Genomic DNA, 17761 nt, shown 5'->3' with positions numbered 1-17761 from the left:
TAGACCAAGAACTCTTTTAGATGATATGAGGTGATAAAATATTTTAACTAACATTAATTAAAAAATAAATCATAATTAATGATGCTTTTCTATTAACATGAACTGAAAAAATAATGTAGATTTTAGTAAAAAAAATAAAGCACACATTATAAAATATTTAATTATTAAATATATTTGATATTTTTTTTTTATATTTAATGATCATTGAAGTACTCTTTATCAAAATAAAAAAATAACAAATATTTTTGTCTATACATAAAAAACAAATACTTAAAATTTGATATATTTTTCTCAATATTACGAAATTCTCTAATTTAGCCTTGTTATGGATGGCTGTGAAACCTTTTATTAGTATTGTCAAGTCAGTCTGATTTTTTTGTCAGCTATGACAGAATGAATGTACAGACAACTTTCAAATTTTGTGACTTTATAAATTATCATTTTTAAAATACCAAATTTACATTTCATCAATTTTTTTTATAGGATTTGCATGATATCATAGAAAACTAAATTATCATCCTTAATTTGTAGAAAAACTAAACTAAACTGTACCAAATGTTTTTTTCATTTATAAAACTTGAACTTGATAATACTTTTACTTTTTACTCATATGTATTAAAACATTGTAATTAAAAATTCAACTTAGTTACAACAATGTTTAGAATTACTGTAAAATGCAACAATTGAACTCTTTTAAAATTTAATAAAATCCCATAATTTTGAAGAAAATTTAATGATATATCTGCAGTTGGATAATGAAAATAATTTGGAGTTGAAGAATAACCAGTTGAGTTGTGATTGTGGAATGAGGCCAACTACAAATTTACTTCTCTCCCTTTCATAACAAATTTCATTTCCATCATATTCAATGTCCTTCATTGCAAATAGTTAACAATAACTAATTACCAATTATTGCAGCATTGAGACACCCACCCATGCTAATAATACTACATCATCATCGTCATAATAAAATAAAAATAAAATAATAATTATAAAAAAAGAGAGTTATTAAAAAGAAAAGGAAAAAAAGAAAAAACGATGATGATTCACAGCGAAGGAGGGGCCGCAAAAAGCCAAGGTTGTCGGAATTGGATTTGATTCTTCACTTGGGCTGAGTCTTACGGATTTCTCCGATCGAAGTTCGTCACTTTCTCTCTCTTGATCGACACCCACCACGCGTTAGAGAGAGAAACCCGAGAGATCGGAGATGGGTACGCTTCAGTCTTGGAGGAGAGCCTACGGTGCGATCAAGGACACCACCAAAGTGGGTCTTGCCCATGTCAATAGCGATTACGCGGTAATCACTGTTTCCAAAGATAGGATCTTTCTTTCATTTTATATATCAATATCAATTTTGCTTATGTGGGGTGCTTCTTTGATATTCATTCGTTCCCAATTTTAGGATTTGGATGTTGCCATAGTCAAAGCTTCGAACCACGTCGAGTGTCCCCCCAAAGAGAGGCACCTCAGAAGTGAGTGATTTGTGGGTTTCAGATCCGAATTTATTTGATCTTCTTTTTGGTTTGGCATGGAGAGATGATGTTCATCAAGTTGAATTTTTTACGGCTTTGTTGTAGAGATTCTGTTTGCCACGTCTGCTGTTCGACCAAGGGCCGATGTTGCTTACTGTATTCACGCCCTTTCCCGGCGGTTGGCGAAGACGCGAAATTGGACGGTAGGATTGATGATGACATAGTTCATGTGATCGCTTGATTGATGTGCAATTTGATTTTGTTTGAATTTTCGGTGATTTGTTTGCATGTGCTTTCTTGGGCTTGGATTGTTTATTTACTTTATGGGTTCATGTTGTTAGGTTTCTGGCATTTCTTGTTTTTTATATTCCTCTTGGTAGGAAAAGAGAAAATAGAGATTGGTGTCAAATTTGGAAGTAGTTCATCACTGTCAAATTCTTATTCGGATTCATGATGTGAAATTGCGGATGTCATGAATGTAAAACTAATGATTATTTGGATCCTCCTTCCTAATGGTCTGGTGTTGGATTTGTGCTATTTCTGAATTTCGATGATGACTTGTTGCATGTGGCCTACATGACAACATATGCTGAAAGATTTTTTTTACGAAGGATTGAATTCAAATCCATTTTGATTGAGGATGAGATAGTGGATCCAATTTGTTTGATAATTCCATTTCTTATTAGTGCTAAAAACTGCATTTTCCTTACATTTTGTTTAACTTGCCACTGGTTTAGATGGTTTCTCATATAAGTTTATTATTATATGCCAAGAAATTGTATTCAGTATTTCCCATCATGTTGTGAGGTTGTCAGTGTCTGCTTTTCTCACATGTTATTTAAGGATCAAGCAAGCAGTGATCACAGGCTCAGAATTTGCTTTGTTTTTTTATTTTCATTTTCAGTTTATATGTTTTCACAAATAGCTACATAAAAGCCACCTTATTTTCATTTTTTTTCCTGTTATTAAACTTTGGTGATGGAAATGTTGAAGTTTTTTTTATACCCCCTTAGTAGTTAATTTTTATAGTTGTTTGGGAGAGAATGGTATTCCATAAAACAAAATGGCCATTATTTTTTTCTCATTTTTTTTTTTCAATTACTGGTTAGAAACATGGGAAATTCTTGTTCATTTAATTTAATGGAAGTCCTAAATACCACCAACATGGTTTTAGTTATTTTTCTAAGATGTTTTCATCAATTGAGCATATAATATTTACTCGATTTATGCCTAGGTCTAAGCAATGTCAGTTTTATGAGCATCAAATATTTTCTTTGTATCTGTATTTTTAACATCAGTTTCTCATTATTGTTGTATAATGCGTATACATGTATATATAGATGTAGATGTAGGAATGCTTATATTTCACTTCCATCTGGCTTGTTCACAGGTGGCATTGAAAACACTGATAGTCATCCATAGGTTATTGAGGGAGGGTGATCCTACTTTTAGAGAAGAACTTCTGAATTTCTCACAAAGAGGACGGATTCTCCAACTTTCGAATTTCAAGGATGATTCTAGCCCAATTGGTTAACTTTTTTTACCCTATCATCTTTATATTGTATTCTTTAACTTTCATATGGGCTTATGTTAGGTTTCTAACTGTACTATCTAATTTTGTTCTCGTATAATTTTATTTGCTTTTAGCTTGGGATTGCTCTGCCTGGGTACGTACTTATGCACTATTTTTAGAAGAAAGACTTGAATGTTTTCGGATTCTGAAGTATGATATTGAAGCTGAGCGTCTACCCAAACCTGCCCAAGGGCAGGAGAAGGTAATATCAATAAACATCTATCGTACTCTTTTGGGATTATTGGTACTAGTAGCATTTGCTGGTCTAGTAAATAGTACCCAACTTATTCTGCATCATGTGACAGTTGGGGATTCTTGGTTTAATATTTGGTTTATCTTTTTACCCTTGAAATGTTTATCTTGAAACTGCAAGGTTTTGGCAAGAAAGAAGTCCTTTGTGTGGGTGTGTGAATTTTCACTCATGTTTTAGAGGTTTCCAAGTATGATTAGTTAGAGAGGTTGAAACTTGGAGGGACAGGGATTCAACTTAAATGGAAGGAGGGGTAGAAGGGAGTGGCATTTAGATTTGTTAACGTTGGGTAAACAAAACTGTGGTTCAGTTGTAATAAGGGGAAATCATTGGATGAGAGATTTTTCTGCTTGTTCTGTTTATTTTTCAGTCAAGCAATAAAATCACTCTTTTCTCTTCTTTATTCCATTGTGCTATGATGCATATGAGTATCAGATATGACACTTATCCGATACTGCGATTCGTATCATCTTGAAAAATATAGAATATAATATGTTTAGATATAGTTGAAGTGTGTATTTATGCATATATATATATAATTCACAAAATAAAATAATTGCTATTGTAATTTTTTAAAAACCATACTAAAATTGGAAATCAATACTAAATATTATTCAAATTGAATATACTAAATATACTAAACTCAAATGTATATATGAACTAGAAATTACAAATTATAGTTTTAAACATTGCTAAACATAAAATAGAAATTGTAAGTCACTACTAATTGCCTATTTGCCTAGAAATAGGAATAATATCAATTCCATCCCCTCCTTGAGCATCATTTGTAAATAAGGCAACTTCCATATCTAGATAATGCTGCCACTCTATGGTTTCCAACATCATAAAAGTCATCTCATGCATCCCACATCTTAGTGCTCCCCTGGTTATATTCTTCACTTTTCCTGGCCAAAAGTCATCAATTAGTATGCACATAAGCCAAGTCTTCTGCTCTTTTAGGATTCAACCTATTTCTTTTTAATGAGTGAATGAATGAATACGTACTCCAATTTTTTTCACAACAAGATGATGAGCAAGGTTGCACAATAAACTTCAATGCTAGCTTTTGAAGGAGAGGTTCAGAATAACCATGCATCACCCACCAAGATTTAGGATACTATATCCACCTATCTCCAATTGAGTCAAATGAATTAAAGTTATTTGATTTTGATGAGAAGTCAGCATATTCAAGTGCAACCTTTCTTCTCTCCTTACTAGTTGCTAAAAACTTTTTCAAACACTTATTCCTCTCCCTAGAAATCTCTTCCTCCTAATGTGGGGATCCTATTTGAAGTTTCTTGAAGTCATTCTTCACTATAATACCTATAAGTGCAAATGGAGAAAAAAAAATTATAAAATTAGTAACTTTCCAATGATTTACACATCTAAATTATTAAAAAGATGAGAATTGATAGGATAAATTTACCAAGGATTCAAAGAGTGAGCCATGCAATTGAGAGGGGTGCAACTTTTAGTCCATCTATCTGTTTGTACATTATAAACAACTTCATAAAATGATGATGTATCTTTTTCTTCTTTCATATATACATAGATGGAGTCATAAGAAGAAATTGGTGGTGTTGTTGACATTTGTTTACTCTCCAAGTCATCGTAAATAAAACATTGCCTTTGTTTAAAAATAAATAAAATAAATAAAATAAATAATAGGAAAGTAGTAGTAAAGAATGAAAAAAAACTAGTCTATGAAGGAAAGAAAAATACCTTAGGAAGAAGACAAAAGAAGAGACAAAATAAATTGTGTCAAGCACTCCCTCGTAAATCTCCAAACAGTGTGTATAAGGACCTTGGATTAATTTGCTATCTGTATATCTCTGGTTTTTACTTTTCTTTGTAAAAAGATTAATTGATTAGAGTGGAAGAAATTCAATTGAATACTTTTATTTACATTATTGGAATTGTGCACATTTTTATTTAAATTATCTTGCATTGCTGTTTGACATTAAAAACTTCTGAATGTTTAGTAATGGATTTATTGGATATTTTATATTGTGTTTGATTTTCAAGGTCTTCATGTTTAATTGTTCTTTCAAGTAGGGGTACAGCAAGACCAGGGATTTGGATAGTGATGAGCTATTGGAGCAGTTGCCTGCTTTGCAGCAGCTGTTGCATCGTCTTGTTGGTTGCCGGGTAAAATTGTGTATCTATTTTTTTTAAGTTGACAAGTTTATATCAATTTGTTTTAATGATCTTTTATAATAGTACTTTTTTCTGATAAAACAAAGTGATTATGTGCTTGATTTTACAGCCAGAGGGAGCAGCTGTTAGCAATTATGTGATACAATATGCTTTGGCTCTGGTATATGCATTTATTCCTCTTGATCTAAATTTCCTCTTTGTAATTGGCTCAGGGATATAGAATTTACAGATACAATATATAAAACGTTTCTTAGTATGTTGATTTTGCAGTTATGGAAGTTTTTCTTTGATTTCTATTTATATGGATTAAACTTTAAAATTTGAATGTTGGGTTAGAATTTTGAAGTTTGATTGGGACTGAGGCTATCATAAATATTAGGTTGTTAATAGTTGGAACTGATTTCAATTGTTTCTGTAATAAACTCTGTTTAGGAAAGGAACAACAGCATGGCAACAATTTGTCATCATTGTTAAATGATTCCTTGTTAGTAAATAGTTGTTAATTTGGGGCTGATGTAACTGATGACCAACTTGATATTGATCTTGCTTCTTTTGTTCATTCTAGGTACTGAAAGAGAGCTTCAAGATTTATTGTGCTATTAATGATGGCATTATCAATCTTGTTGATAAGGTAAATTTGTCTATCCTTATTTATGCAATGAGTATCAAATTTAAATAACGTGTTATATACTGAAAAATAATAATTTCCTTGTAGTTTTTTGAGATGCCCAGACACGAAGCTATCAAAGCCCTTGAAGCTTACAAACGTGCAGGTCAACAGGTGATATTTTTTGCTGCTTTTATTACTTTAAGCTAAATACTTGGCTTTTTCATTTTACTTTCATGATGTGGTGCTTGTATTAAACACCCAAATTGCTGCAGGCAGCAAGTCTATCTGATTTCTATGATGTTTGCAAAGGGTTGGAACTTGCTAGGAATTTTCAGTTTCCTGCCTTAAGAGAGGTATGTCTACGCTTACTGCAATCTCATACTTTGATTTAAATAGCTTTTCCTGTTCATTTTTTATGTGGATTTCCAATTGTTTGCATTGTTGATTCTTTAGCCTCCACAATCTTTTCTTACTACCATGGAAGAGTACATTAAGGAGGCACCACGAGTGGTTACAGTTCCAAGTGAACCATTGGTTAGTATCGTTTATTTAATTTATGCCGAGCGTAGGTGTCACAGTTCCTTTGTAAATTGGTTTTGTTGTGATTATGTTTAGCTGAATTTTGGTTGGACAACAATGTATATTTTTCCATGTTTTCTTTTACATTCTAGTTCTAGCCACTAATTTATTGTGTTGTATCAACAGCTACAATTGACTTACAGACCAGAAGTTCTTGCAATTGAAGATACCAAACCATCTGTTGAAGAACAGGAGCCACCAGTTCCTGTTGATAATAATGTTGTCTCTGATTCTGAACCCGCACCTCATCCACCACCACCACCATCTCATAACAATTTTGAAACTGGAGACCTGCTGGTAGGCTTTTGGATCCCCAAGGTATATGTTTTTTTTATGATTTATTTTCCTTATTCTGTCCTTGTTGCAGGGACTGAATGACAATGCGCCTGATGCATCACTCATAGAGGAAAGAAATGCTCTTGCCCTAGCCATAGTCCCCACTGAAATCGGTGAGTTATATTTTTCTGCTTAGCAACATTTAGTGGATTGTTTTGCTCATCCTCCGAAATGTGACTGTTTTGTGCTCATAGGCACTACATCAGCTTTTAACTCAACTTCTGCTCAAACAAAAGATTTTGATCCAACTGGATGGGAGCTTGCCCTGGTCAGCACTCCAAGTACTGATATTTCGGCAGCAAATGAGAGACAATTGGTAGGACCTTCACGTGACCTTTTCTAGATTATTAATATATATGCATTGATATTACTGTGAAAAGTTTCGAATTGTAAACTACGTAAAAATAAATTCGCTGTTGATTATTGGCCGACATCTAGTAAAGTATAGATCACAAAGGAACTTTCATATCAATAAGTTAGTTTCCACTCTATTATATGCTCCCAAAGTCAATGTATTATATGATTCCTAAGCTATAATATTTTAACTATTTATATTGGTAATATTTACCACGGATAAACCTAATAGTATCTCATAATTCAACCGAGTAACCAATGAAGATTACATTGTTCAATAAATTATTTGATGGCACTATCATCAATAAGATTTGGTGTTAATCTACTGTTAAAACATATGCATTACAAACAGGAGCTAAGGGTACATGTCATTTGGTTGTTTAGATCCGCTATGAATCTTTTATCACGAGACGTTTGATCTGTGAATGTAGGCTTTTTTCTGACACCAATAGGGTATAGGGTCCATACGTATTTAGCTTAACTGCCTGATGAACATAAGTGTAGATGGTCCACAGTGAATGATGAGATGTCTAATTGAGCTGTGTTTGATATTTTGATCATTGAATGTCAGGCTGGTGGATTGGACTCTCTCACTCTTAATAGCTTATACGATGAAGCGGCATACAGATCTTCTCAACAACCACAATACGGAGCACCAGCCCCAAATCCATTTGAAGTGCATGATCCATTTGCTTTATCAAACAGCGTCCCTCCCCCTCCTGCTGTCCAAATGGCAGCAATGCACCATCAAGCAAATCCTTTTGGACCTTACCAACCATTTCAGCCTCAGTCACAGCCACCACAGCAGCAGCATATGTTGATGAACCCAGCAAATCCCTTTGGGGATGCAGGATTTGGAGCATTTCCCCCCAATCCTGTTTCTCACCCACAGAACAATCCATTTGGAAGCACAGGCTTGCTATAAGAATGCATATCTTTTTGGAGATAGGAGGATGTATTTAATCAATCAAGTTGGGTTGGTTTTGAGGAAATTGTAACATGGGTTTCTCATTTGTTGCTAGTTATAGATGTTTTCTGGAATGAGAGGGGTTGTGCCTTGTAAAATCGAGATAACACAATGTATTGATCATTTTATGATATACATAATGGTGGGATCGCTTTTTTTTAACATTTCCCAAATCCAGTAATTGGAATGGAATACTTTTACACATGTTCATATAATCCAGTATTGTGTGGTTGTATGGTTTGTATTATTAGATAATGCATCATACTGTTAAGTCTTTAACTGCTGCAAATGAAGTTTCTTGTTTATAACTAGGGGGAGGGAACTAAAATTGAATCATCTGGGATTGTTTCTTTTTCTCATATCTAATCAATGCCAATGATTCTGACTTTTTTCAACATTTGAATTCCAAATGTATATCTTATATTATTATGATATTTTTTACTTTAGAGCATATATTAGGTGGTGTATGTGTATATATATATATATATAAATTTATCTGTATCTATAAGATCAAGTCTTCAGAAATGGCAGGATATGTAGAAAAAGAAAAGTATAGGTTCCCATGAGTGGTATAAGAAAAAGAGAAAAAAAAAGGAAAAGTTAAGTGTTATCTGAAGTTGAATGATGAAAGAGTTTGAGCATGAAGGGATTGATATGAGTAGTGTACGTGTGGTATATATATATATATATGGCATGATGTGGGAAAGGGAGAAGAGAGTCGAAAAGAAAAGATGATAAATAAGAGAGGATAGGTAGGTAGAAGAAGAACTTGTAAGACCTTGTCCCACACACTCTTCCACTTTCAACAACTCATCATTGCTACCATATATGTACCTTACATTTCTATTCATTACTCTTTTTATTTCTTGTTTAAGGAACCATTTCTCTTTTTTTATCATTACAGAATCCTAAGTTTTTAAATTAAAGAAAACAAAAAACCACTATTTCTAATCTACCTTTGCTGCCTAAAGGTCAAAGATCCAACTCTTTCCAATCTTCCATTAACAATATATTTGCTTTTTTTTAAGTTCATTGCATCCATACATAGAAAAGGCTCGTAAAATTGTAGAGTTTAATGTTGTTGTTCAATCACAGTTTATTATTTTATCACTGTATATAAAAGAAATATGAAATTTTGGTGCCCAAATTTTTATATTTTATTTTACCTATATAACTCCCTCCCTATTTCTCTAATCCATTCCTATAATTATTTCACTATTCAAACCATTCATATCATTTACTGCATTAGGCAAATGACTGACTTTTGTTATTTTTTAAATTTTCACGTTCATAGAGACAAAATGCCTCTTTTTAGTACATAGTAAATATGTTAATTTTCTAATAATTATCATAACAATGGAATTTTTAAAATATATTAACATACTATCATTTGAAATTAATATATATAAAGAAATGAAGAAAAATAATACGAAATGTTTTAATATCAGTGAGCAAACATGTGTTATGATCATTTTCAAAAAGTGGACATTTAGACCATAATATTACTAGAATGCCAGTGCAAATCAATCTTAGATGCAATGTTTTGTCTTTTGGTTTTTAAAAGTAGACATTATATTTTTAATGTTGAATATACAAGTAACTAGCTGTGGAAACCTAAAGCCACCAAATTAATAATTATCTAGTGTATAATATACATATTTTTTTAAACTTAATTGAAACTTATATATAAAAATAAATTAAAATAGTATGTACTTTAATTATTATTAGTAAGTATTTTTATTTATTAAATAAATTAAAGAGACGAATCCTTAAAATTAAGAAACAATTTAAAATTATAGCTGAATCAACACATTATTTAGGAATGATATAATTAATGCACACAAAATTTAAAACTAAATGTAAATGAAAATAATTTAAAATTCAGTTTTTCGAAATAAAAACCCTCAGTATATTATTGGATCACAGTTCACAATTGAAAGTTATATTTTCATAGTACTATTTGAAAGGAATAAAAAAATATTCGTAAATAAATATATGAAATTATATATTCAATGTAGAAGAAGTTATTTGATTAAGAAATGAGAGAATTCTTAAAAGCATCATTCTTTAACAATGAGAATTAATATATATATATATATATATGCAATTTAAAATTTAATTGATACTTATGATATGTTATTTAAAATAAAAAGAAATAGTTACATTGAATTATATATTTACAAACGTCTAAGTTGTAAATTTTTCTGTTTACACGATCATCATGATTATATCACGTTAATAAACATTTAACTTGATAAGAAAGGTTTTTGAATGCATCATTACTTAAATATTTTATTTTGTGAGTATATATAATTAAAGAAGACTATTTAAATTACTTTTGGCAATGCATAAGAGGCTTTTTAACGAAGAATGTTTTATTATAATTATAACAAATGATAAGGTTGAATGCAAGTAGCTAATGAATTTACTATCGGTAAGATTTAATAAAGGTTATTTATCAGGAGTTCAAATTTTTACTTATGGTATTAAAAGTTTACTATTTAAATTACTTGTGCATACTTATATAAGAAGCTTTTTAATCAGTAATGTTTTTTTATAATTATAACAAATGATAAAATGTTTTATCATAATAAAATATGGGTACGAAGATTTAATAAAATGTATATCAGGAATTGAAACAATGTTCTTATGAGTGAATATTAAATTTTATTTCTAGTTTTGATTTTGTAAATAATAAAATTATAATTTATATTCTTTTAAAGTTACTTTAAAATAATTTTAGATATGTTTTTATCTTTGTAAATATAAGACTTCTATTTTTAGTTCCTTAAAGAAATTGTAAATTGTAAATATTTAATATTTTCTAACTATGTTTTCCACTCCTTATAGTAATAGTTTAACGCTAAAAATGAAAAATAATAATAAATATAATAAAGATAATAAAGAATAGTTTAAATCAAAATAATTAATTTTTTCTTTCAGTAATTTAATTAAATAATATATTTTTATTTAATATGAATAAGAGAATTAAATACACTATTTTATATTTTTAATTTTAATATTATAATTTCATTAAAAATAATTTAATTTAGTTATACACTTATAACTTATTTCATATATCTTAATATTTTTTTTATAATGTTAGGCACCGTGTTTCATCACAAGAAAATTAACATAAAACAAAAAAAAAATGAAAACAAACAAACATGTAAAGCAGATTAAACCCATGCGAAGAAGAAAAAAAATAAAAATATCCCAAAACTCACTTAAGCAATGACCACTGTTTTCATTGAGCATTAGTAAAATCCTTTGATAATCATGGAAGTGTTTACCATTACTTTTTTCTATTTCACTTGCTTTTCAGGTTTTTTTTATTGATTTTTACTCCAATTTTAGAAGGACACACTTGTCTCTTGAATATTTGTACAAATTCATTTTTCTCACTTAATGATTATTTTCTATCAATCTTTTCAACCAAAATTTAGAGATCAAATTGGCTTCTTGTAAGAAAATGTTAGTAGGGGGATTGAACAATATCCGTTGCCAAGAATACATGACCTGTGAGTCTCTTGATCATCACCTAAAAATAGATTGAAGCAATTTTATAAGACCTAATCATGAGAAATAGTTTTGGAAGTAACCCGTTTGTCAACAACAAATTTAGGAAGCGTTGCATTAGTTGTAGATCGAAGTTGAGAGAATCCTTTGAAAAGACGTGAATAATGAGGAGGCAAGAAGTTCTATTTTTGTATCAAATCATCTTATTCATCAACACTCATCGAAAAGATATATCAGCAAAAACATTAACTTGATATCCTAACCTAACCCCTATATCATCAGCTGCAACAAAACAATAGATAATTCTTTGTCATATTTCTTTAACTTCAACCAACAAGAGATTCAACCTCTACTTGGTCAACAACAACTTTAATAAAAGTATCATGATAAACTGCAATTCCCTCAACTCTCACCATCACTACATTACGATACCAACTCCTGGAACAACGGATTCTAAAATGAGAAGTTGAATAAAACTTTAAACTCTTTTGTAGTAAACTAGACTAGATGGTCTAGTACCAAGCAAGGAAAACAATACACTAAAGATTATACTAGTTCACCCCAACACTCGGGTTACATCCAATTCTCCCTTAAGTAGACAACTTAAAAGGTACCACTAATCAAATAATTGATTACAAGATGATAAAAACTCTCTTCTCCTTTTAAAGTGTGTGTGTATGATCATAAAAATGTAAATTAATTTCATAAAATGTAAATCCAAAATTAGAGAGAATAAGAACAAATTCAGAACATTAAACAATTAGTTAAAAAGTTATGACCAAAATAGTAAGCAAATCTCATATTAGTTAAAAATAAAAAATTAAAATAATAATGTACATTGAACTCAATTTATTACTTATAAAAGGAAATGGTTTATTAATTAAAAATAAAATACATTGGAAGTGCTTTTAATATACAATAAATTGTGTGGACAAGTCATCATGTAGCACTTCCTTTTATTTTATATTTCCATATCATATCTTTATTATTAAAGGATATCAAGTCTCATATATCTATTGTACTTATGTTGTTTTCTCAACATAAATAAAGCATTAGTGTTGTCTAAAAAACACATAATTTTATCTCAATGTTTCTCTCTTTCCCAAAGTTTAACATGATATTTAGAGCCTTTTTCAAAACCATGTTAGTTTGATAAACCAAATGTCTCTAAAAGATTTCTTATTTTGTGAACCTTTCTCTTAGGCCTCATTCTCATTATTCCTCATCTCCTTAGTTTTTTTTTTTCCTTCCTTAAGCTTTCCAGAAGAAAAAAAAAATGTTTGATCCATCTCCAACAACATTTGAAGACTTTATCAAATGGTGTGTGACATGTATCCTTTAGTAACTCTGCTTCATTAACACACACTAGTAATTCATTTGCATGTCTCTATTAATCTTGTTCTTTTAGTTCCCAAGTTATTGAATCTTAAGCATATGACGAGATATTTGGTAATCGTTATTTTTTTCTTTTCTTTTACTTAAGTTGTCAATTGTATTTTATAATTGTTGTCAATGTTTTATAAACACAAGCTTACAACATTGGTACTACGAAACCCCTCTCATCACTCAATTGTGACTTTGTTCTTTATTTTCCTAATTTCCCTTTTAATTTACTACACGTTGCTTGATTGACCTTATCCCATATTATTCTCACATTCACTAAAAATAATATTATCTTACATGATTAGATATTTGGTGTCACATGACCTTTGCTATCTCTATCATAACCGCAATATGTAAATTAATAATCTCCAATGATAATTTATGTTCAATTACAACATCTTGGATTAAAAAAATTGCAGAAAATAATGTCAAGCTTAAAACATTTGTCTATTTTTAATTGTGCGAGTCATGTTAATTAGAAAAAAAATATTTGTCACTCTTTTTTATATCACCTTTTTCTTTTAACTCATCTTATATTTAAGGTTCTTCTTATACTATTAGCCATTTCGATTTTAAATATTTTGTTATCTTTATTAATAATTTATAAATTAAAAAATATGTTTTAAAAAACTTACATCCAATTAGTTTTAACATTAAACAATAATATATTAAAAGCCAAAACTCATTTAGGTTTAGGTTGATCCATAATTGAATTCAATTTATTTTTAAAGGTGACATTGTTTTGATTGGCTTTTCATTTCTACCACTAAACACATCAATTATGATCTCTTTTAGTTTAGGCAATGGTTTTGTCCCATTTGGGTCTTGAGAGGCTTAAATGGTTGCTTGGATGAGTTAAGTTTGATTTAAAATGATTAATGAATGAAATGATGTGTATCTAATTTCACTTCATTCCCCATATATGTTTTAGAAAAAGGTTAAAATGATATTAATTTAGACATACAAACAAAGCACTGAAAGAAGATGTCCTTTCACTCCTTTGCGATGTTTGTATATATAGACATTATGTCAAGATCATTCAAATCGATACTAAAATAATTGAAATAAAAAAATAGATAAAAGAAAAAATAATTATATATATATATAGCCATCAACGTGATATATAGTGTTAATTCACTTTATTGGTTGGGATATATGTTGATAATGTGGATAAACATAGATAACTGCAGGTCATCTTTAACCAAACCAAAAATTGTATTTATATATATAAAAGCACCTTATATAACATAGTGTATGGTTGTTCCATCAATAGTAACAAACCATTCATATCTTAATTTCTTTATGTTTATGGAAGCACCAAAAACTTATTTTATAATAAATTACTTGTAAATGTAGATTAAAGTTAACTAATATTTGAGTTAAGCTATATTAATTTTTTGTGTATATTTTTATTCTCTCTTTTTTTTCTTTCTTAAAATTTTTCTCTAATTTATTGTGATGTTTGTTGATAGTTACATTCTTATATTCATCAAATTTAGTTGACCTTTTGTGCATGAAAATTTTAAAATGTTAAGATGAGATAATATGAAAATTATGCATATAACACACGTTCTATTTTCAAAATTAAAAATAAATAAGAATTTGGTCACATAAAAATCGACTCTCTCTTTTTCTTTAGTGAAGTTTTTTATGCATGCATATGTAAACTCAGGATCACAATGTTGGAAAGTGAAAATCTTAATAAATATATAATAATAATAATAATAATAATGTATTTCAAACATTTTTAAACTATTATATTAATTAATTGATATTTAATGAGACATTATATTTGAGATTTATTTTTCGTGTGATTAAATTCTTTAATTTTAATAATAATAATTATTATTATGATCAGTCAATTGGACTAGCAAGACGTAACTGCCAAAAAAATTATTTTTTATTTCAATGTTAACTTAATGCAGAATTTGAGAATTTTCTTTTACTAATATTAATTACTTTCTTGATTTATATACATAAAAAAAGACAGAAACGTAAAAGTAATCAACAAAAAGTTTAATTTAATCTAAAATTTTGTGCAAATTTCATTTATTCTTTTACCAGGAACAATTACCGACACAATATGAACGTAAATGACTAGCATAGAATTTAGCATATACGTATTTCTTCTAAATATAATTTATTTCAGATGCGAAATATATCATACATGCAATTCATTATCACTTATCTCAATCAATGTTAATGAGTTAATTAAATTTAAACATTATGATTTTAGAAGTTACTAGCTAAATTACACCTATATATTATTTATTCTTCTAATTTTATGAATTTATTTTTCATTTATTTTTAAGTTATTTTTAAAATTCTGAAAGTATTGTATCTTTAATTATATTTTTCTCTTTGTGTACTTTATTATTATTATTTAATTTAGCATACCTATTTAAACTTTTTTAGCATACTTAAAATTATGTGTATTAAACCCATCATAACTTTTTTTAAGAATTTTGATTGTATTACAATCTTTAATTTAATATATTAATATTCAATAAAAATGAATTATCAACTCCATAAATTAACATCTTTGAAGGTATCAATTTCATTTTGTTAAAAAAAATAAAAATATTTTAAAATATATAAATGAGTACAAATCTCATTTTATAAGTTAATTTTATAAAGTTTAACTTTAATATATATTTTTATAAAAAAAACTAAAAAAAATTATTTATTCTAAGTGTAAATTTTTTTGTTGAAAAAAGAAAACCCTCTTGATGTTCAAGAAACAAAGATTTAGACATTCTAACCATCACCCCTTCATTCTTATCTATCTATCTATAATAGGATCTCACACTTTATCATAAAAGTAGTTAAAATAGAATGAATGAAATATGTAGCATTCCCATTTTTGTTGCCCATTTAACCTTTCCAACTCACTCTTACTATACAAGGACACAACAAACCATTATACTTACCAACTTACAAAATCATTTAACCTAATGTCTAAGATTTTAATGTAATAGTATTAATAATGTGTTAGGTATTTTATATCCTCCATTATGTCACCCATAATCTTCTTCTACTATGTATCATTTTCACTACATTTTTTTTTTCAAGTAGAAGTAAATTGCAATTACATTTCTTGTACCCCTCTTAAAATCGAAGGTGGAATCTACTACCAAAAGACATTATTTCCATGATATAACTTAAACAAGGTTTCAATAGTTATGATTGAAATTGGAAAATAGGGTCCATTTTTATGATTAAGATGGAAGATTAAGCAAAATACTTCAACAATCGTTTCATTATGTTTTATTAATTTAAATTTTGTTGGGTGATGTCTTTGTACCCACGCAAACCGTTTAAGATGAGGCCTATGGGTCCCATTCTAGTTGATAAATTAGATAACAAATACAATTCTTGAGTTCTTTTTTAGCTACAATCGCCAAAATTGAAATTTTCAATTAAACTTTTTAGACTATTTCAACAAATTAGTGGACCAACATAGCCAACCTTTTGTGTATATTATTCTTATTCACATGGTTCTTTTTTTCATCAAATTTCTGGATCATGTCATGTGTTAGAACTATGGGATTCATTTGCCTCTTGAATTGCAAAGTTGAAGAACAATATCATTTCCAAACTCTACCTTTTTTAGTAGGTGTTGGGTTAGGTTTGAATTTCTATTATGCAATTATAAGAATTGGATACAATTTAATTTAGTTTAGTTTTATTTTAATTTAATCTAAAATCTGAAGGAAGCTAATTATGTTTTACGTTTGATTTGAATTAATTTTGTAACTTCTATCATATAAATTTTTTACTGTAATTACTGCAAAATTGTTAAATAATATATGACAACAAAAATTAAACAAAGAGAATTTTTGTTACTTTTTATATAACTGCTATTGTAATTTCAACTTTCATTTATATTTATGATAAATGAGTTAAGTAGTTTTGTAATAAAAAAAACTATAAGTATAAATACACATTTAGTATTATTGAGAAATATAAGTATAATACAATTAAACTGTAAATTAATTTTCAAGAATTAAATTAATGTATATTCATTAATTATGAGTGAACTCAAAATATATAATATAATATTTAAATATAATAATTTTAAATTTCAAAACGAAATAAAACTGTTAAGTAAAATTAATTTTTGATTAGTATTCAGCTTTTTGGATTATTTTTTGGGTGGATTTGACCATGCTTTTGCTTCTTAGGGGAATTGAATTGGGATTAAGTTGGAAGAATTCTGAGGGCTTCCAACAGAAAAAATCAATGTAATTTTTTTATCCTTTTTCTTTGTTTCACATTTTGAAATAGTTAGGGTTTGTTGGTCAGAAAAGGGGGAAATTAGGATTAAGGGCTTCCATCAGTAATTAACTTTGAAAAGAGAGTTTTGCTTTGATGTTCCTTCCAAGAAAGATGGTCTAACTTTGAATTTAAAACCCTTTTTATTTTTCCCTTTTGTTTACTTCTTTGCCCTTTTGCCTATTCAATAATGCATCATAAATGGTCCCATCTTGGCATTCAACCTTCATTTAGCACATACTCTAACACCTTTCTTTTCAACTTTCAAATACACAAATGCTCATAA

General features: G+C 28.7%; 1 protein-coding gene across 1 annotated transcript; it reads left to right on the top strand.

Annotated features, from left to right (window-relative positions):
• The first annotated feature begins 973 nt into the window (after positions 1-973).
• On the top strand, positions 974-8460 carry LOC137811637 (putative clathrin assembly protein At2g01600). Its single transcript, XM_068613440.1, has 15 exons — positions 974-1297; positions 1403-1472; positions 1578-1675; positions 2863-3001; positions 3120-3247; positions 5351-5443; positions 5562-5612; positions 6018-6083; positions 6168-6233; positions 6335-6415; positions 6516-6596; positions 6768-6938; positions 7009-7090; positions 7172-7293; positions 7903-8460. Exons 1-15 carry the CDS (start codon positions 1208-1210, stop codon positions 8254-8256), a joined length of 1692 nt encoding a protein of 563 aa, XP_068469541.1. The 5' UTR covers positions 974-1207; the 3' UTR covers positions 8257-8460.
• The last annotated feature ends 9301 nt before the right edge of the window (positions 8461-17761 follow it).

Source organism: Phaseolus vulgaris, chromosome 2 (assembly GCF_000499845.2).
Source record: "Phaseolus vulgaris cultivar G19833 chromosome 2, P. vulgaris v2.0, whole genome shotgun sequence".
Taxonomy (NCBI): Eukaryota; Viridiplantae; Streptophyta; class Magnoliopsida; order Fabales; family Fabaceae; genus Phaseolus; species Phaseolus vulgaris.
Note: the sequence above shows the minus strand (reverse complement) of the source record. Positions and strands in the feature narration are given on the sequence as shown.